This window comes from Mytilus edulis, unplaced genomic scaffold (assembly GCF_963676685.1).
Source record: "Mytilus edulis unplaced genomic scaffold, xbMytEdul2.2 SCAFFOLD_792, whole genome shotgun sequence".
Taxonomy (NCBI): domain Eukaryota; kingdom Metazoa; phylum Mollusca; class Bivalvia; order Mytilida; family Mytilidae; genus Mytilus; species Mytilus edulis.
In genome coordinates, this window is record NW_027267857.1 from 1 (window position 1) to 21,715 (window position 21,715).

At 31.0% G+C, this 21,715-nt stretch overlaps 1 protein-coding gene across 1 annotated transcript; it reads left to right on the plus strand.

Moving 5' to 3' along the window:
• The first annotated feature begins 27 nt into the window (after positions 1 to 27).
• Positions 28 to 21,190, plus strand: LOC139506103 (condensin complex subunit 1-like). Its single transcript, XM_071295365.1, has 22 exons — positions 28 to 73; positions 551 to 696; positions 1,084 to 1,214; positions 1,999 to 2,066; positions 2,949 to 3,052; positions 3,612 to 3,865; positions 4,105 to 4,189; positions 4,708 to 4,844; positions 7,367 to 7,499; positions 8,099 to 8,183; positions 8,680 to 8,850; positions 9,274 to 9,467; positions 10,038 to 10,149; positions 12,377 to 12,500; positions 12,978 to 13,133; positions 13,490 to 13,667; positions 14,339 to 14,433; positions 15,053 to 15,133; positions 16,324 to 16,507; positions 16,873 to 17,026; positions 19,651 to 19,830; positions 20,361 to 21,190. The coding sequence occupies exons 1-22, from the start codon at positions 28 to 30 to the stop codon at positions 20,486 to 20,488; spliced, it is 2,946 nt and encodes a 981-aa protein (XP_071151466.1). The 3' UTR covers positions 20,489 to 21,190.
• The last annotated feature ends 525 nt before the right edge of the window (positions 21,191 to 21,715 follow it).

Below are 21,715 nucleotides of genomic sequence, written 5' to 3' on the forward strand. Positions count from 1 at the left end.
GAGAAAGAAAAGGAGAAGTTAAAGGAAATGGCTGGTGGAGATGAGGAGATGGAGACAGATTCATCACAAACAGGTATAATATTAAATGATTATTGAAATAAAAGAAAGGATATTGTGCTTTAATTCCACTTTATAGACTTAAGTTGTTTCACATGGCTCACAATTAATGTGTTATTAAATGAGCAGTGGGTTACTTTGATTTAATTTTGAGCAGTCAATTAACTGTGAAGAGGGGTATTTCAAATTAAACCATGAAAAGTATTTGAAAGATTATTCTTTAATTGCAATCCAAGGATATACACACAAAAGGGTTATTGAATATTAAATGGACTTGCCCAATGGTAGCACACTACAGAAAGTTGTGATAGAAGGGAGATAAATCTTGTCTTAACTGTGCTTAAAATATTTTTTGTGTGATAGCAGGGGAGATGTTTTTTGAACATCACTAGTAATATTTATATTAGTTATATTTCAAGAAAATGAATATTTTATAGCTTACTAGATTTTGGTGGTTTAAAGAAAATAATTGCTATAAATTATGATTCTGTAGATCCAGTCACTAAGAAGATAGATGAGGAATGGAAACCACTGAAAACAAAGTTAAGGCGTGCGATTAAAACACTACATGATAAGGAGGATGATGAAGAAGAAGAGGGTGGGAATAATGGAAAGATTCCAGAAAATGAAACTTCTGAAGGTAAAAGATTAGAACAATGAAAACATTTAAGGGGAGGATCATCTAGAAGTGGGATTTAGGAGAATGAAACTTTTGCTTTTCTAAAGAAAATGTTACAGCTTCAATTGATTGTAAATGTACTAAATTTTTAAAACTTACAAATCAATTTTGAGTTCAAAAGAGGTATTAAAGATTCAAAAAAATAGAACTGAGAGTATTGGAAAGATTCACGATTAGAAGAAATTTTAAAAAGACAAAATTATTTGTAAGGGGAAAATGGAGGTATTTCAGACTAACCTGACAGAATATAGACTACTTAATGCATGTGCATTTCATTTCTGTAAATCAAAATTGCTAACTAACTGTATCAGTACTGCTAATTTCACACCAAGTGTTTTATGTTTTTTAGCGTCATTAAACAAATCAATGATTTGATTACTGAAGAGAAATATGAAGATGCTGTGACCTTGACCTGGGCCTTGTTAGATGTCTTCCCACAGATTCCTGTTTTTGTTGGTGGAAATTCTCAGGATGAAGAGTAAGTCAAAAACTTGTAGAACCTCCCTCCTCAGAAATATGCATTCCAACACTAGAACTACCACTCCCACATATCATAAGTAGTCACTCCCACGTTCCAGAAGTAGTAACTCACACATACCAGAAGAGGTCACTCCCCACTCCAGAAGTAGTACCTCCCACATATCAGAAGTAGTCCCTCTCACATATCAGAAGTAGTCCCTCCCACATATCAGAAGTAGTCTGCCACATTCAGGAAAGAGTCCCTCCTACATTTCAGAAGTAGTCAGCCTCATTCAAGAAAGAGTCCCTCCTACATATCAGAAGTAGTCCCTCCCACAAAACAGGAAGTTAGGGAGTCTTGTCTGACCAAATGCTATTGAACTTGTTAGTGGGGATTCTGCAGAAACAAAAACCAATTGTTGAGAGAACCTCATCCTTTTCAGCAACATCTTCTTGTCTCTCCATTTATTGGTACCCATGCCTCAACTATATAAAAGAGTTTTTATGATTCATGAAGGATTTTCCCATTTGTCTTCTCACATGAGACAAAGAAAAGCTGCTCTTAGTACAAGATATGCAGTATTGTAGCAAATATTTCAGTCATGCATATCAGTATTTATTGAACATATTTATATGAAATGTATTGTCATAATAAATTAGCTAGTAATCAAGGTTACAGAAAGTACTGGTTTATTGTTAAGAAAATTTAACCCTTGTTTTGGTTTAAGTTTTATTTTACCACATTGCTTTAATAGTAAACTAGTATCATGAACAAAACTGGGTATTTAATTTATTTTTAACAGAGGTGAAGAAGAACCAGATTTAAAGAGCTTGGAAAAGACTTTGGAATATTTGTACAAGATATTCTCAGGTATTGTAAATATAGTTTCCATAACTACCACAAGTATGTTACAATATTATTCACTGGAGACAGTTAAATTTGAATATTTGAAGCGCCAGTTAAAGTGGTGGAAACTGTTTCTCTGATGATGTTTCCTTTTCAAACATTTGCAGAAAGTTTTGTTCTTTATATGGGACGTCATCAGACATGGTCAACTTTTTTACATGACGTCACAATAGGAAATTCCGAAAATTCAAGAAAAACAAAAGTCATAATTAAATTTCAACCAATCATTTTCTCAGAACAGATATTTCACTAGTGATCAGAAAAATATTCTCACACCACTCAGGAAATATGAAAATAGCACAAAAATTAGCAAAAGTTCTATACAAACTGTAATCTACAATGTTTTGTACTGTTTTCTACATGTATTTATTTATCTTGTGGATTAAAAAAAACCCACATTTTCCTTGATACTTCATTTCAAAGTTATCACACATTCTAAATGTAAAAGCCTATAGGAAATAGGTATTTAGCTTGACCATCTAAACTCATGGTTCATGTATTCCCACGAAAGACATAAACATGTGTTTCCAAGTATGAATTTCACAGTACTTTCTTATCAAATGACAAATTTAAAGAACTCATGTTAGGAACAATACCTTTAATATAATAATAAGGAGTTGTGGTATGATTGTTCATTTAAAGCAAATATAAGCAATTATAGGCAACATTTCAGGCTTAAAAAATGAGAAAATAACATAATGCCTTATATTGTCTGAAAGGTCCAGACATGAAAAAAAGGGAAACAATTCAATGGAGAAAACTAACAGCCTCATTTATAACACTAACTATGTTGAAAATAATCATTTTATAACAGTAAAAGAATGAAATAATATTTTTAATTTACAGAATCGCAGAAGCCTAACTTGGTTTTGTCTGAACAACAACAGCCAGCTGATGATCTAGTGGTTAATGAAATATCAAAACAACAGATTGTTGTACAGTACTTAAAGGTTTGTTATATATCAGACAAATATAAAAACTTCTAGTATTAATTAACAAATTACATATTTGTTTATATGAAGACTTGTGACAATTTTAAGTGTGGACATGTGTTGTTAAGATCCCTCAACCAATGTGTTTTGAAAAATCATTTTTTTTTTTTACCTTTCTTTTATTGTTTAAACAATTCATCATTTTATGGATTCATATTAAAATAAATTGATAAAATTCAATAAATTAATTGTGGTGTTTCACAGTTTAAACAATTCATTTCAATGATTATAAATAAGAGCCAGCTGAAGCACACCTCCGGGTGCGGGAGTTTCCCGCTGCAATGAAGACCCATTGGTGGCTTTCGGCTGTTGTCTGCTCTTTGGTCGGTTTGTTGTCTCTTTGAATCATTCCCCATTTCCATTCTCAATGTTAATTGGTTAAAATTCAATAAAGTTATTGTGTTGTTTCACAGTTTTAAAACAGTTTATTGCATTGATAAATAAATAGTTGGTTAAAAGTAAATTCTAGTAATTGCGTTGATTCACATTTGAACTTAAATTTTACATTTTTTTCCAGGATTCGTTACTTTTTGCCACACAAATACAGAAAGCTGTTCCAATGATTTGCCAGCTACTTGGTTCTAAGTCAATTACAGATGTTCTTGAAGCAGTTGAGTTCTTCATTACCGGATTTGAGTTTGGGCTAGGTATAATGATGATGGGGATCAGAAGAATGTTACCCCTGATCTGGAGCCGAGAGTCTGGAATCAAAGAAGCTGTTGTTGGTGCCTACAAACGACTGTATCTCAGCCCAGCAGATTCTAATCAGAGGTAGGTAGGGGGAGATAACCAATTGTGCTAGTTCAGGACTGCCTGATTAATGAACTGAAGAACTTAAGTATGATTATTTAGCACTACTAACATGTTTGAATGAGATTTTGTGTCTACTATGCTTCAAAAAATGCCTGAAATGATGAAATATGAATTGTGCCAAAATCAAGGCAATAAATTGAACACTAAGACTAACGCTTTAAATCCTAAATTTAAGATTTTCTCACATCTTTTTTCAGATCAAAATCCCTAACGATTGTGAAGAATTTGTCAGCATTAGTTGATGGTGCTACTATGGGAGATCTAACTTCTCTGGAAGGATTGGTAAGAATTATTCTACAGATGATGTTTTTATGTTTGCAATTTTCTGTCTGTAAGTTAGACAGGCTTTCAAGCTTGTCTAAAGAATTAGATCTGTACGCTGTTAAAAGTATGAAATTATGTAAAAGTGAAAGTGTATTTTATACAAAAATTATTAAATTGTTCATGGTTGCTAAAGAATCCATAAACATGTAAATATGAGTTGAGGTTTCTAATAGTCAACTATTTTCTGCGGTAAAAAAAGAAACCAAAATATTGAGGGCTTCAATTTTTTTTACAGAATTGTCCATTTTGAAACGTTTGAAAGAAATAAAACAATTAAGTAGAACTTTATTTCAGACTGTACTAGTCCTTCAGACCAAATATATAAAAACTTGACTAAAATCCTGTGTAGAATTGATGATTTTGTAGTAATGTAAACACTTGCATACATTTAAAGTCCATGTAGTCCACAGATGAATCCTAGAGGTTTTTGAATATAAAATATGATGCGATTTGTGATGACTCTTTTCTGTTTTCAGATTGTAGAATTTGTGAAGTCTGAAGAGCTAGACCAATCAGTTATACAGATGTTGTGGGAAAGATTTACTATGAAAGTCCCTAACACCACCCAGCAGGATAGTAGAGCGGCCTTAATGTTGTTATCTATGGCTGCAGGGTGAGTTATATACCATTTCAATGTCTAATGCATTCTGGTTCTTATGTAGCATATTGTGCTGTGGTGCCGTAAAACAAAAGCTAATCAATCAATTAGTGCATTCTGGGTAACCTTTTAAAACCAGACCTGCCAACTATCCGGATTTTCGCAGTATCACCCCGATTTTGATCCCTCAACCCGAATCCCGATATCGGGATCGTAAAATTAGTCAAAATCACGATTTTCAACAAATATACCCGAAAAAATTATTGTTTACCGATTTTGAAGTTTTTCTGATCAATTTTATAAAATCCATAATTTAACCTGGGGACATATTATGACAAGTTAATGACCCTACGCTAATCAACAGTCACAACAGGTGTCATAATTAGTGGTTGTAGGTAATCAAATTACCTAATGGGTCGTAACAGTCCTCAAAATTAATTTATTTTGTATACACAAATTTGGTCAAACAGCCTTTCAATTTTAATCAATTTATCATACAAGCACAATTTGCAACATTTGCCGTAGTTCCACAACAAAATCATAATTAATTGAAAGATGAGAACTGTAATGAACTCTCAAGAAAACATCGTTTATCTTGAAATCCGTTTAATTTTTGAAACCAGACGTCGTGTGTCTGTTGATTTCAAATCGACGCCATTTTGTATTCACTTCTACTGTGTTACGGTATAAGCCTTCGCCGGTAAGAGCACCTCTGAATACAAAGAAAGATAACTCAAATTTTATCCATTTTATCATTGATACTGATAAGACCATAAGTAAGACTAAATCAAAATTTGTCTTCATTCTTCTAACTTTAGGACATGTAGTTTAAGGTCTTTTGAGTCACGGAAAGGGGAGGGGGGTTCTCTACTTTGAATCCTTTATTTTTAAAGCCATTTTCTCTATCCTCAGTTATTTTGTCAATTTTATAATTTAATAGTTCAAAAATCATGCAAATAAAAGAAATCAAGACCTACAAGCTCATCATTAGTATACCGAAAGAAAAAAGAAGAGGACTTAGACTATTTTACTAATATTTTAGGAGTAAAAAACAATGCACACAGAAAAGTCGCTAAAATTGTAAACCTTAAAAATCTGGTCGCACACTAAATCCCCATGGAGATTTTCAAAAGTTGGCAGGTCTGTAAAACTATATGCTGTTTTTGGTTAACTTTTTCCTGAACAATGGATATTCAACCAATCGCATAACATGATTTTCATTTTGGTGTACAAATAATTAAAGTCATATGAAACGAGTGAGTGGTGAAAAATAATGTTTATCTAATTCTTGAACCAATGCATGCATATATCATAAACTAAGTCCTCTGTGCACGATTTTATCATTATTTTCGCAAATATATCATATAATCGTCAATTTTTTTTCTCTCTGTTTGTTATGATTTAACAATATGGCTGCTCATTAAATGCCCTGTTTTGAAGCCGAGTTTTACCGATTGTCACCTTATAGTAAACAAATCACGAAAAGCATGGGTATTGAGCACGTGTTTAACATGTATAATCAGATATTTGTTTATTTCAATGACAGATCCATGCGTATTGCGATCACCGGATTTTTACGAGTAGGGTTACGCTCGGGTCACTATGAATACGGAAAATATGTCGGCGAATTGCTTCCTGGAAGCAAGCAATTAAAAATAAGTAAACTTCTTCTAAATGTGGACAAATTAAAGAATTTTCCTCAGAAAAAAAGTATATGTACATAAGTTGTATAATGAAAACTATTCATTTAGTTATAAAAAACATATGCATATTTTTTTTTAATTTGAGGTTTCTTATGACTTTAAATTTTAGATTTTGACAAACAAACTGTAAGTAATTGAAAGTCCCTCAACCATGAACAGTCTTCACAATGAACTGTTAAATCTACAGGCCCAGAGCTCAATTTTTGAAAATTTTTAGTTAGATTCTGTTGGCCTGTAGATATGATTTTTACAGGCCTGAGAGTAATTTTACAAGCCTGGGCTGCCTGGGCTGCCACTTAGCATGAAGACTGCCATGAATTGAAATTTAGGCCAGAGTGACCACAATTTTGCATTACCTTCCTATCAAATTTGCTTTCTTTAAATGAGTGTCTAATTTTTTTTCTGATATAGTCATCATTGAAGGCAATGTACTTCTTTTAAAGGAGGTAGATCTAGGTTAAGGGAAATAACTCTTAAAATCATCAGTACGTTTGTGTCAACCATTTTCAAAAATATATTCTAAGCTTCTAGGTTACATAGATTATTTTCAATCTGTTTCAGGTAAATGCTTATAATACATTGATGAACTTGACTTTTACAAACGCTTAACTGATTTAAAGAGTTATCTCCCTGAACCAAGGTCTACCCCCTTAATATTACATCTGCTTGTCCTGATCATGTCTGAATTGCTCTTCAATTCACTATTCACTAAGATGATCTCCTTTCTTTAGCATTCACATTACTCTTTATGTTTCAGAGGCATTGCTGTGAATAACAATAAGAAGCAATTTTAATTATCATATTAAATCAATTATTGTAATGTTAATTATTCAGGGCCAATGCCAAAATAGTTCAGAGTAATGTTGAAATACTGGTCAAAGAAGGACTGGGCAGTCGAGCTACAAAAGATTTTATACTGGCCAAAGATACTTGTATTACACTACTCAAATTAGGACTAGACAAAAAGGTAGGATTAGTAGTCAAGTTTTACTCCAAAATCATTTATTGAGTATATTCAGAGATACTGTCTTATTGTATGCTATTGTGTGTACTCTTATTGGTCAAATATGATTGATGGAACCACCACAAATTATTCAAAGATCTTGGTCATTTGTCAGGACTTACCACAATATGAAAACATCTCCATAAGCACACAATTGACCCTTTCTAGAACCCAGTTTGTCATTGTTCCCTTCATTGGAGCTTCCACAGAGTTTACTTAGCATTTGTGGTCTTCTTCACTTTTCACCTTTTGGTCTTCTTCAATTTAAACCTTTTTATCACAATGCTAACATGAGAAAAATTAAGAATATATCAACTGGTAGTAGCTGTAAACGGAATAGACAGGGAAATTACCCTGATGATTTGACCTTACACATGCTCTTCTCTGTTTTCAATTTATATCTAAACACATAGGTAAAGAAAACCAATAAAGATTTGGTCTTAAATTTTACAAGTCAAGCAAGAGATAAGAAAATAATGATTGCAACAGCCATATGTGTACTTGCTTGCATTAATTGTAAGCTCCTTGATAGTGTATTATAACCAGTAGTAATTCCTTTGCAGGCAAAAGGAGCTGTTGCCAAGAAACCTTACAGATTGCCTGAGGACCATGAAATGTTTACTAGACTGTCAGAACTACTAATTGATAGTAAGTATAGTACAAAAAAATACAAGAAAGTGACAATATTGAATAAATGTTATTTTAGAGGTGTTCATTTTTTCAAACTTCATGAATAAGGAGAATCATAAAAATATTCTCTTGGCTATATTTTATCTATCAGGAAAAGATAACATTGAGGTTAGTCGTGGCATTGGAAATCGTAAGAAATAATGAATTTACGGTAGTATAGATTTCTGTTGATTATTTAAAGTTATGAAGATAGGTTATACAAAGTTATATATGATCTCAGAGTGCGACTTATTATTGTAGTTCTCAAATAGTTGCATTATTCATCCTGTAATAATTTCTGAATTTAAAGTGGCTTTAAACACCAATTTTCATTCAATCAATCTGAATGTCTTTATGTGCTGTATAGTCTTCTGTTAAAATCTCTTTGAATGGTCAAAATTTTATGTAACATTTCCAGGATTGATATAAGATTTAGCCAAAGAGGGTAGGGATTAATGTATGACTCTGATTTAAGATGTAGCTGATGAGAAAAACAATCACTGGATAGCATTGGCAGAGCAGGCAGTAAAAGTTATCTATAAGTTATCTGAACATCCCGATGTCATCTGTGGAAACATCATTAAAGCTATAGCGGATAAACTTATACAGATAGGCAAACTAGAAACAACAATATTATCTGCAGCAGGTAAACAATATGTATAGATGAACAAACTGTAAAAAAAAATTCGTCTGCATATATGTTAATCAACAAATTTTATAGATGCCAGTAGCAGTAACTAATAACCCCTTTGAAGTATCTAAGTTAATTTCAAAATGAAAAAGGGATAAATATTTCACTTCATATATATCAGAGAAATAATTTGTCTCCAAGAAATATGAGATTGCTGACTCATTTTTGACTCATTATTTAGTCTAAATGATACCCCCAAAAACCATAGATATACACTTGTAAAATCTTAAAAATTAGCCGTTTGAGATCAGCGATAACCTGGATGAAATGAAGGAGACTATCTTTACCCTTGAGGGATTTACACTGACCTTTAGATTGAATAATTTTGAAGATTAAAACAATTTTCTTAGAGAATTTTTTTTATGTTTTTTCTCCTAGGTGATTCTCAACCCATGGAAGATACCTCCTCTACCACAGAAGTAACAATACTCCTGACCCGACTGGTCTCTATAGCTGGTAGTATAGCCTTCAGTCAGATGATACATGTAGATAACAGTGTACTCGGAGAACTCAAGAGACGCAGAGCTGTACAGGAAGAGAAAAAGAAGAAACCATCCAAAAAACAAGATAAAGTTAGTTGTCAATTTATCAAATATTTTCATTATCAGTGTCCATGAGCAAAATTGATCCCTTTTAATGTCACCACTTTGGGGGGAAAAACTGTCCTTTATACACAGTGTACTTTGATTTTTATTATCAACCTACTATCAAACCTGAGGATATTTTTTGTTCAATAAAAAATGAGGGGTATGCCAGTTGGAAAGCAAACATTCATCAGTTAGTCCGTCCGTCCAATGAATATTTTTCGTTGCATTTTTCTCAGGAACTACAATACAAGGATTTCTGAAATTTAGTGTCAGGGTTTATACCATGTGATGTGTTTTCAGATTCATCACTCAACAACTTCCTGTTTACCGAACACTTGTATCTTTTTACACTTTTAAAATAATCCACTTGCAGAGGGGTTATCATCAGTGAGCAGTAGTTCACAGTTTCACTTGTTAAAGCTTGCATGTTTCAGTATATTCTTTTAGATATTGATGCATAAATATCAAGATTCAAAAGATTATCGTTATAATCTTCAAAATAAATATTTATATACAATAGATTGATTATGTTATGTTATATATTATTATTTGTAGTCACGAATTGAAAGTGAGGCTATAGAAGATGAACTTGGTTTGGCGGGGGCAGCAGCTGAAGATGCCGAGGTGGAATATATCAGAAGAATATGTGAGCAGGAAATTGTCACAGGTATACAGATCTAATTTGATTCAATTATATAGTTTACTTTAAAGATTTTATTTGTGAAAACAGCCCAAAATTTTACAGAATATTTTTCTTAAATCAATGAATAATCGTTTTTTGTTGCTGTCATTCAAAGTGTGCACATCACTGTGCTCATATCTCCCTTAGACTCTTTATTTGTGCAAAATGACATTGTCAAAAACTTTCCTTTCATTTTTAAAATCACATTTTTCTAAAAACGGATGTTGACTTGACAATGGTAAAACATGGACCATAAACTTTTACGTAAAATCTGTGTACATTTACAAAGCCCGACTGAGTGAAGAAGCTCTTTCCACGTTATTTCTTCAACATAATACTTGAAATGAACGTTAGATACAGGTATCAATGATAATTTTAGCATTTTTGAAGAAATGTAGGATGCATAATAAAATTTCCCACCTGTGCCAGAGATGGGTCCGATTACTTTCAATGTAATTGATTAAATTACAATTACTTTGTCATTTGTACGATTAAATTAAATTAATGATTACATCATTTCTGAAAGTATCTGATTAAATTAATGATTACATTGGCAAAGTAATCATGATTACATCTGATTACAATGAAATTAAAAACAAAACATTTTGAATGATGTGAATGAATAAACGTTCATAACTATAGCATTTTTGAGAAAGTATTTTATTTGGTTCAATTATAAAATGATAACTTCAAATTAAACTTCATTTATTTAAAATAAACACCAAATTTCACTACATATATAAACATTACACTTTATCACCAATGATCTCTGAATTATTTTGAATTAAATTTAATAACGATATATCATAATCAAGAGTTTTTTTGTTTGTCTTCTGACCTCTTTCATAATTTATATGTATTACAAGTTGCAGTTTATGGAAGTTTAAATGTGGATGAAATAAAGTTACCAGTTAAAACTATGTTAAATTTTAAAAGAAATGTTTAATCAAATTGTAAACAATATGTAAGTACTAAAAATCATTGCATTTTACATGTCCAGTCCAAATAAAAAAAAATTTAAACAACATATTTGTCCAACTTTTAATTTAGTTTGTGCTAATTAGATAAATTTTCATGTCTGATTTATCTTTTATCATATATATTTCCCTACAGCTATACTCAATTGGTAATTGCAATAAAAACAAACATTAATTAGTCAATTCAAAGTTGACAAAAATCACAAAAATTAACAAAAGATTATAATTCAGGGTTAAAGAAAAGTATTACTTGAATATATAACAGTTATTATCAAATATTAATATGAAGATCATTATAAAACAATGAATATACATGTATGTACAATATCTTTTACCAAAAAGGTAATATATAATTGTATTATATGTCTACTTAGGCTAATGATGATTTTTCAATACTGTAACTTTATTTTTTACTGAAGTAGACATGCTTGAAGTAACCAAACCATTTTAGTATGTTTAAAATTTATCATATATGAATAACAAAGACAAATTTAGATTTTTTTCGTTGTAATCAGAATGTAATCAAAAAGTAATCATGATTACAGGGTATTTTGAAAAGTAATTGATTAAATTAAATTACATGTAATCAGATTTTTGGCTGATTAATGATTACACTGATTACTTGAAAAATAGTAATCAATTACAGCTGATTAACGATTACAATTACAATTACCCCAAGTCTGACCTGTGCACACGTGTTCTAGTTCATACAAGGTAGTTCTGACAATTTTTCATTTAAAACCTTTTTAAATTTTGCATCAAATCATGTTGATAAGCTAATTTCTTATAATTTTAATCTTTTGGACTAAATCAATTGGATACAAACCGCTGAAATGTAAGAAAATAATTGTGAATAGACCGATCAATTTATACGATGTCTGGTACTGAAAATAGTTTACCTGTCACCTGAACAGGTAGATTTCAGCTGTCCAACATAATTAGCCTTGATTAAAATTAGAAAGTATTAAAGAAGGGGTTGTTTTGATAGTAATTAATCATCATGTCACTTTTATTGACGGGAAATGTGTGGATGTTAAAGGCAAAATGTTTGGTCAAAAAGATCGTGAATTATGTAAAAATGAACGAAAAAGCCTTGAAAACTAAAAAGTAGATGACCATTTCATGCTTTGCCCAGCCAGACTTTTACCGGACATTATACAGATGACCGGAATATATGACCATTTTGGAAGCCCTGGGCTTCAGAAATCTTGATGTTAATTATATTTTTCTAACAGGAAATAACCTGCTAGGAATTCTGGGACCATTACTGGTTACCATTTGTCAGAACCAGACTAAATATTCCAGTCCACAGCTGAGAACAGCAGCTACCATGGCAATGTCAAAGTTCATGATGGTCAGGTTAGTATAACTGGTTATAGTCATTTGTAAGTGATATAGATGTGATGGTTTAAGAAATAATGTTTGTTATCTTTTATGCTCGTTTTAACATGAAAGGCATTGTATTTGTCATTTACTTTATGCTTAACTTAAGCAAAATGTTATGATGCTGCAAAAGTGTTTCACAATTTAATTTGTAAAATAAAAAACCCAAAATTTTCTTTCCGTAAACACTTTTTATTGAGTTTTAGTGGTAGCAACTTCCAGAAAATGCAAATAATGATGCTATATCAATTGTGACTTTCAAGCATGGGTATGTCATATTTTGTGGAAATAATTGTTTAAGCATAAGAAGGACGTCAAATAAGAACGTAAAAATATAGCATTTTTTCTGCTCAGGGCAAATTGATTTATTCACATAGAATATCCACTATTTAATCATATGCTGCTGTACTTGATAGCAAAATGTTTTTACCCTTTTTCTTTTCTGTTTTTCAGTTCCACATTTTGTGAAGATAACCTGCAGTTGTTATTTACAATTCTGGAGAAATCCTCTAACCCAGTCATCAGAGCCAACACCATTATTGCTCTGGGAGATCTGACGTTCAGGTTCCCTAACTTGATTGAGCCATGGACGGCACACATATATGGAAGGTAAAATGTTCACTTCTTCAAAACCTAGTAAAAATCTGCTGTTACTTGTTTTGAAACCACTATAATGCTGTTTTGGAAATATAAGAAATTCATATCTTGGAATAAAAGTATCTATTGTATAGTAAATTTGAACCAAAATTGTTTGGGTACAGATTTATATATTCCTCTCATGTATCACTATTGGTTGTTGTATAACATTTAGATGAGCTTATCAGTTTTAAATTTTGCTGATACAAATTAACAAGCAAGAATATTGATGCAAATAGAATTTGGAAGATTTTAGTTTAAGTTTAAGGTCAGTTTAAATTCTCTACTTTAATTCTAAAACTGCCCTAACAGTAGTTTATGTTTTACAGACTGAGAGACACATCTACTCATGTTAGAAAGAACACCATGCAGATATTGACACATCTTATCCTAAATGATATGGTGAAGGTTAAAGGTCAGATCAGTGAGATGGCCATGTGTATTGTAGATGACGATGAGAGAATCTCTGGATTAGCAAAACTGTTCTTCTCTGAACTGTCAAAGAAGGTAAAGTATAAATAAATGAGAAAAGTATAATAAAACCATGAAGTTTAAAGGACCTTTATGGTACAGTTGTGTGTCAAACTCCTTGACATCTACCTTCTTGACCTTTTACAAATTGTTTCAACTACATAGATTTCTCCTATTAAATTTTATCGAAGGTTTATACTGTTTGTAGTATGACACGTTATTAGTGGGTTCAATTGGTTCAATTATTCAAGGACCATAAAGGAACAGTACTGTATTTGAAAAGGTGCATAGTCAAATTCAAAAGTTGCAACATTACCAGAAACGAGAACCTGTTCTTAAAGAATTCTATTAAGGTGGTACCCAACACCTTGACTAAAATTGAATTTAATATTCATAAATTTTTTACAAACTATTTACCTTGAATAAAAATTTGAAAAAAATTTAACCAACAATTTCATTGGTTATATAGCAGTTTGACAAACACCAATTTTGATCATTTGGAAGCTTAATATTTCCTTAACAATAATGAAAAGTGATTAAAACTTTAAGCTGATTTTACAGAGTTATCTCCCTGTAGTGTAAGGTACCATCTTAAACAATTAAAATATCACAGGGATATTTCACAACACTGTTTCCAATGTAAAAAATAGTGTGAAATATGATATTGCATTAGAATAATTCATGTAACTCTTCTAATGTTATTGTAGGGTAATGCTGTATACAATATCATGCCAGATGTCATCAGTCGCTTATCAGATCCAGATATTGGAGTTGATGAAGAAAACTTTAGAACTATCATGAAGTGAGTAGAAAGCAATGTTTTTGCTATAGCTTAGATGGATATTTAGCTGTGTTATGATTTTTGTAAATTGAATAAAAAATTTCTGTAAAAGAAGAATGTCAATTCCAAAAAAATATAAACAGGAATAGGGTGCCTTTTAAATGCAATTTGTTTCAAATATGCTGAATTGTGATTTAGAAGCTATAGTACTTACAATACATTCAAGATTTTTGTGTCTCCTTGTTGTAGGATAAGATTTTTGTCTTATTTTTTATCACGAAAAGGTTGTACAAGATATGTATTTATATCAGACTTATTTTGGAGTCTTTATTAGGAAAATATGCACTTTGCCGTTTGGGAATTACAATTGCCATTACTTGAGGGATTATTTTTTTTCACATTTAAAATCGATTTGATAATGGTTTCACTTGTACTTGTTTGGCTTTATATCTTATTTGATCTGAGTGTCACTGATGAGTCTTATGTAGACAAAACGTGTGTCTGGCGTATTAAAATATAATCCTGGTTCTTTTGATAACTATCATAATCGATATAGTGTATTTTGAAATGTTGTATTTTGGGAAGTATAGAGTAATTGGTGAAATCTGAATTGTTGAGTCATTAACATTTCTTTTTTCAGGTACTTGTTCTCCTTTATACAGAAAGATAAACAATGTGAGAGTTTAGTGGAGAAATTATGTCACAGATTCAGAGCTACAACGTAAGTTTTCATTCATATATTTTTATGCTCTCGCCACAGCTGGTCATTTAAAATCATTAATCCTTGCACAGTGGTATGTAAGGTTGAAAATTGGTTTCCATTCTCATACTTTAGTTTTCCTCAACCAAATATTTTAAAACTTATACCCAATGTTCATTATCTCAAAACTGAGATCTAGTTAGAATTTGAGTGGCATAACTGGTTTTATGCAAGTGGGGCATCATCTGTGTCCCATGGACATGATGGACACATTCTCCATTTATTTTCTACTTATTATGATTGTTTGAATCTTCATTCTTAACATCAACTTAAGTGACCTTAATTACAATCTGTATCATCTATAAGTATCAAACATAGTTTATGATTACAGCTAATTTCCTAATGCATGTATTTAGCAAGACTTTGGTTAGCTTGCTTGCTTTGTTTATATATTGTACAATTGAAATTGGGATAACATCCAATCAAATTTAAATATAATATACACAGGTTAAAATATGCCTAAAATAATGACAGATATTGTTTGAAGATGTCCATGTTAATTACAAAGCTTGAATAAAGTTTTATACAAAGAGAGCAAGCAAGCCTACCAAAGTTTTACTCTACATGGATTTTGAAATAAGCTGTAACAAAAAAATAATGAGCCAAAAATATTACAAATTATTTGTCGTTATAGTTATTTTATTAAACCCTTTAACTAAAGTCAGGTATTGCTCTGTAGAATAATATAATCTATTTTCTAAGGAAATCATGGAATGAATTTATATACTGGTCACATGAATGCGCAATATCAGGAATGACATAATAAAAATCCACACATTTTTGTTTATAATATCTAAATTTGATTGAAACAAACTAAAACCATTCTTGACTGTCAGTTGCAAAAAGTAAAAACACAAAAATACTGAACTCCAAGGAAAATTCAAAAAGGAAAATCCAAAATCAAAAGGCAAAATCAAAAGTCCAAACACATCAAACGAATGGATAACAACTGTCATATTCATTCTTTTCATTCTTTTTATTTATGCTGTCCTAATTGACAAAATGAAAATCGCATTCTTGTTATTAGTATCTAAGATTTTATTGTTTCATATATTAGAACTGACCGTCAGTTGAGAGATCTATTGTTCTGTGTATCCATGTTATCCTATAGTATATAAGATTTTATTGTTTATTTGAATGTTTCATTTTAGAACTGACCGTCAATGGAGAGATCTATCATTCTGCTTATCCATGCTATCCTACAGCATCAAAGGGTTACGTAAACTACAGGAGAATTTTACCTGCTTTGGGGACAAGTTGGCTGATGATGATGTTTATGGAATGTTCTGTCAAATTATGTCGAAATCAAAGAGTTTTGCTAAACCAGAAATGAAGGTATTTGTAGCACTATGCAAGAATAATTTACTGAATTGAGCTTAATTTCAGACTTTACTGAAATTGTTCAAAAGATTTGTTCATATATTTGATTTATGTTGTAAAACCAATTTGCAGTAGAATATGAAAGTAAAAACAAATCTTTACTAATCTGGAACTTTTTTTCTTGTGTGAAAAATTAATCTTGTAAAATAATCGGAAATATACATTGTAGATCACTGTGAATTTAAATAATAGATATGAAAATTCAATACATGGCTATGATTTTAAAAATCAACAGATTATTTAGAGTCCTCTAAATTTAGAGACTTATTTTTCAAACAATTTTATATGAATATTTCTATTTACCTTTTTCTATATTGTAGGCTTTACTGGATGAGCTTGAGCAGAGGATAGAGCTGTGTCACCAGAAAGGTTTAGAGGAAGAAGAGATAGCACACAAAGCCAGTCAGGCTTCAGATCAGGCCGCTGATACACAAAAACTTAAAAAGAAAGGAGGAAAAACAGGCAAAACGCCAGGTAATTGTTACTTTATAATGTTATATTGTTCAGGTTATAACATGGAAGAGTATTTTACTGTAAAAAAAAGCATTACCATTCAGATTTATTTGTGTAAATATTTTGACTCGTTAAATTCAAGTGCTGTTTATTTTTCAAATTTTTAATCCTTTTTCTGTCTGACAAACATCAAAATGATAAATGAAATGCTGATATTATTTGGAATGCTTTTCCATGAAATGTTGTTTCTAATTGGTTCTTATTTATTTAATGATTTGCATTCAACTGTTGAAAGAAAAAGCTAAATCATGGATGTCTAACATGGTTTCCTTTGTTAATAGGTTAAATCTGTACTGTGGTCAAATATAGATATCTAACCCCACTATTAAAGTGGTGTTTTTTTGTGATCATAAAAATTTTGGGTACAACTCAGAAATCAACCAATCAAAAAACTGGATTTAGGGTTTGGAGCACGAATTTTGCACTTGGAGTACTGAGTAGAGTTTAATAGCAGAGAGCCTTGTGCTTGTAGTCTTAATCCTAGTTCACCCTTCTGTTAATCTATCATTCTGTAATCAAAGGGTTGTATCAATATAAGCATTTTGAGAACAAATAATTGATTTCCTTAACTGGACAGAAGAAGTTATCTGCACAGATTGTATATGACTATACAGATATATCCTATAGAGGCTTTGTCTGGGCCTAAATTAATATATTGTTTGTTTCCCCAATCCCAACCCTGCCAAGCCAGGTGTGGGTAGGTAGGTAGGAAAATAATTTTATTTTTCCAAAAAGCTTGAACATTATCGGATGAGTGGCAAGCCTGATAATCCAAAATGAATAAAATAATATTTGACTTTACAGGGTCGGTCGTGATTGGGGAAACAAACAATATTTTATTTTAGGCCCTGTTGCTGTAGAATCGACTGTATGTTGCATGTTGCTTTTGCTTACTCTCATTAGTACCCTTCAAAAATTTCATCAGCTCTATAAATAGTACAAGACTTATTTTCATTTTTTTCTAAAAATTTGAAATAAAATAAGATTGATTTTATTTTTAAAAGAGTTACAATTAATGCATTAAAACAAGACAAAGTAAAAATAACTTAGTTCTCATTCTATCTAAAATATTTACTATTTAGCTATAAATAATCAACTGGTGAAATTTTTGAGATTTTATTTTAGACAAACCGTTGAGAGAACAAAATTTAACAATTCATCTTCTGAAAATTAATTTAAAACTGCACCTATTCCTTATTGCTGAGCTAAATTTTTACTGAAACTTTGAGAATATAATTTTTTCAGTGAAAAGATCACGCCCTAAAAAATGGTACGAGAGATGAAATTCCAGAAGGGTAAGCACATTGAGATTGCAAAAATAACATAATTGGCTTAGCACTAACCGCTTTAAACTAATCATACATTGCTTCTTCCTCTGCACAGAATGGGTTTTTGTGTGCTGCAATATATTTTGTTCCCTCCTTTGTTGTTCCCCCCCCCCCCCCCCCCCCCTCGCAAGAAAAAAGACTTTGAGAGTGATAAAAGGGAGTTAAAAGAAGGCTTTAATTTTAAGACCTGTTTGGTATATAGCTCTTACAATCTGATAATTCAGTTAATAAATCAAAGTGTTATAGCCAGTCCTCCTGAAAAAAAATATTTCTTGTGAAAACATTTTCTTTACTTTAAACTTTGAACCCCTAATTTCATATATTAGCATAAACTCTTTAGTAACACAGCAACATATAATGGAATATTTTGCATTTTACACTGCTTTCCATTTTGTAGCAATTGAAAAGCCTTTATTTACTACATTATTTCGACAGTGTTTTCATATAAAGTTAAACATTTGTTGGCAGTCAGCTATAAAATTTGTAGGATTTTCATTTACTTTAAGTGGAGTGGTTCTTTTCTTTGTATTATATGCTTATGTTATAAAGAAATTCCTGATTTCAGGTGGTATGTATATAGTTTATCAGTTTTGTCTTTGACCTCAAATTTCTTTGTACCATTTAACTAATATGTCTTCAAAAGTAATATTGAACATTAGTTTAATTGTTAAAATTTTAAATGTTGGCATATTTAATATTCAAGTAATACAGAGAAAAGGTATTTGAAAAATACAACATTGTGGTAAAAATATTCTGATTTATTTCGCATGAAAATTAAAACAACCAAACTTCCTTTGATAGAAACCTTATAGGTGTATTTTTTTTACAAGGATATTTTTCAGTACAAAACCAGATTTCAGACGGGCAAAAGAGTAGTGATAGGCCTGAAAAAGTATTCAGTATAGATATTTAAAAAATTGTGTTGGTCTGTGCAAGTGAAAAATGTCATCTGAAACAAACTATCTGAATTTTCACGTCTGTGTCGTAATTATGTATTGAATTTGTTGGAGTTGAAAATTTTGTATTTAACATTTTTTTTTCATCAAATTACTATACTGTATTTGTCATAAATTTGAAAGAATTTTATTGCTGATATTGACCCATTTTGAGGCTTTTTCTTAAACAGGCGAGTGTGGTAAACAGGAAATTATCTAAGTAATGATTTGTCAACACTTACTGGAAGTTGGGATTTTTTGTTTATATTTAAATAGTCTATGAATTTGATATATTAAGTAATGCTTACGTTTTTTTTTTCAGCCAAAGGGTTAAAGAAGTCTAAACGACGTCAAGTCGATAGTGACAGTGATGAAGAGTTTAAAGAAAACAGAACTCCAGCGCCACGACGGGGAGCACGACAAAAACCTCAACCCAAGTTGTCCTTCAGTTCCGACGAGGAAAGTGATATAGAAATGTTTGACATGGACAAATCTTCACAAGGTATGTTAAAATAAGGATATGTGGTGACAATGAATAACCTTTCCTTTAAAAATAATGGACAAGGATGTGAACAACTATAGGTCACTGTACAGTCTGTCAAATATAAGGAGGGTGGGAAATATCTAATTTTGGTTTGCTTATGTATGTTTTTTCTGTTCACTCCTTTTCATTAAAACATTTGATGCAAAAAAACATAGTAATTAGTCTATAATGAGTAAGAAAATGAATCAATCAAGGGTAGCATAAAAACATGACATCCCAAAGACACACAGGGAAATAACTGTACTGTAAGTTATTGTCCGTTTGCAGATTGTATCCTGCAATTACATGGACTTCTGTCAGATTTCCTGTATAACTACTTATTAATGTAAACCAAACAGAAAAAAATAAGGTTATTAGAAAATGAAAATTATGAGTGGTGGAGAAAAGAAATGTCTCATCCAATACATTTATTCCTGGAATAGCTCTAAGCATATTTTTGTGTTATAAGTTTATATAACATTATAATGTATTTATCATTTCATTTTCAGAGACCAACAGTCAAGTCGAAGCTGAAAGTGAAGAATCAGACGACCCATTAAGTCCCAAGAAAACTAACAATAGAAGAAGGACAGGAAAAAGACATTTACATAAACTTTCACTTTCTCCGGTCAAATAGTTTTCAATCAGATTCAAAGATGGAGACATTGAGATTTATTTATAGATATTTGATTTGAAGTGGAATTATGATAGAAGGAACAAGTTAAATAATGATTGGACAAGAAGAAACCATTTCACCAGTGAAATACGGATGACTTTACTGAAATGACACAAACAGTGAAATAACTGATATAATTTAATGTTAATGTATAGTATATGAGTATTTAATGAATTATGGTATTTACTGCATAATTTAATTTTGAATGCAAAATGAGAAGTTTTATGGAACTTTAATACAATTTTTAGATTATGCATTGTTAGGACAAAATACAAGTTTTGAATAATTTAATCCAAAACCAATTTCTACATTAACATAAAGTTTACTGTATTTCTGAGCATCATATGCATTTGATGAACTTTTATATATTTTTAAAATAGTTATGGTTGTTTTAATGATAGGTAAAACAAATAATAATTTAATTAAATTTTATGAATTCTTAATTCATAAAGTCATATTTTATGGAACATAATTACTGTTGTAAAGATTATTTGAATGGAATAGCCTAAAATTTGGGATTTAATATTAAAAAAAAGAAATTATAAAACATATTTTGTAACATCGTATAATGTGTTTGTGAGGCTGTCTGACAATTGACAAATCTGTATAACTATAAATTTTAAACTGATGCCATCTTACAGTAATAAAATTTCTTAGATAAAAGTTTGTTACACATATGCATACTATCATTTTATGCTTTATGAGTGATACAGGCCTTTATTACTGTTTACACATTTTCTTTCATCACAAGTTTACAAGCATTCCATATCCTAGCACACAATTGCACAAGATATTTTACCTATATATAAAAAAATAGATGTGGTATGATTGCCAATGAGATAACTCTCCACAAGAGACCAAAAGACACAGAAGTTAACAACTGTAGGTCACCTTACCGTCTTCAAAAATGAGCAAAGCCCATATTGCATAGTCAGCTATAAAACACCGAAATGACAATGTAAAATAATTCAAATGAGAAAACTAACGGCCTAATTTATGTACAAAAATTTAATGAAAAAACAAAGATGTAACACATAAACAAAGGAAAATCACTTAATTACAGGCTCCTGACTTCAGATTGGCACATACAGTTGTACATACAGAATGTAATAGGCTTAAACATGTTAACGAGATTCCAACCCTCCCCTAACCTTGGACATATACAAATCAGTTGAAAAAGGCTTTACT

Coding starts and splice junctions, on each gene's coding strand:
- LOC139506103 (XM_071295365.1), top strand. CDS start 28: ATGGCTGGTGGAGATGAGGAGATGGAGACAGATTCATCACAAACAG. Junction 3,053..3,611: donor TTGTTGTACAGTACTTAAAG/GTTTGTTATATA, acceptor ATTTTTTTCCAG/GATTCGTTACTTTTTGCCAC. Junction 16,508..16,872: donor TTGCTAAACCAGAAATGAAG/GTATTTGTAGCA, acceptor TCTATATTGTAG/GCTTTACTGGATGAGCTTGA.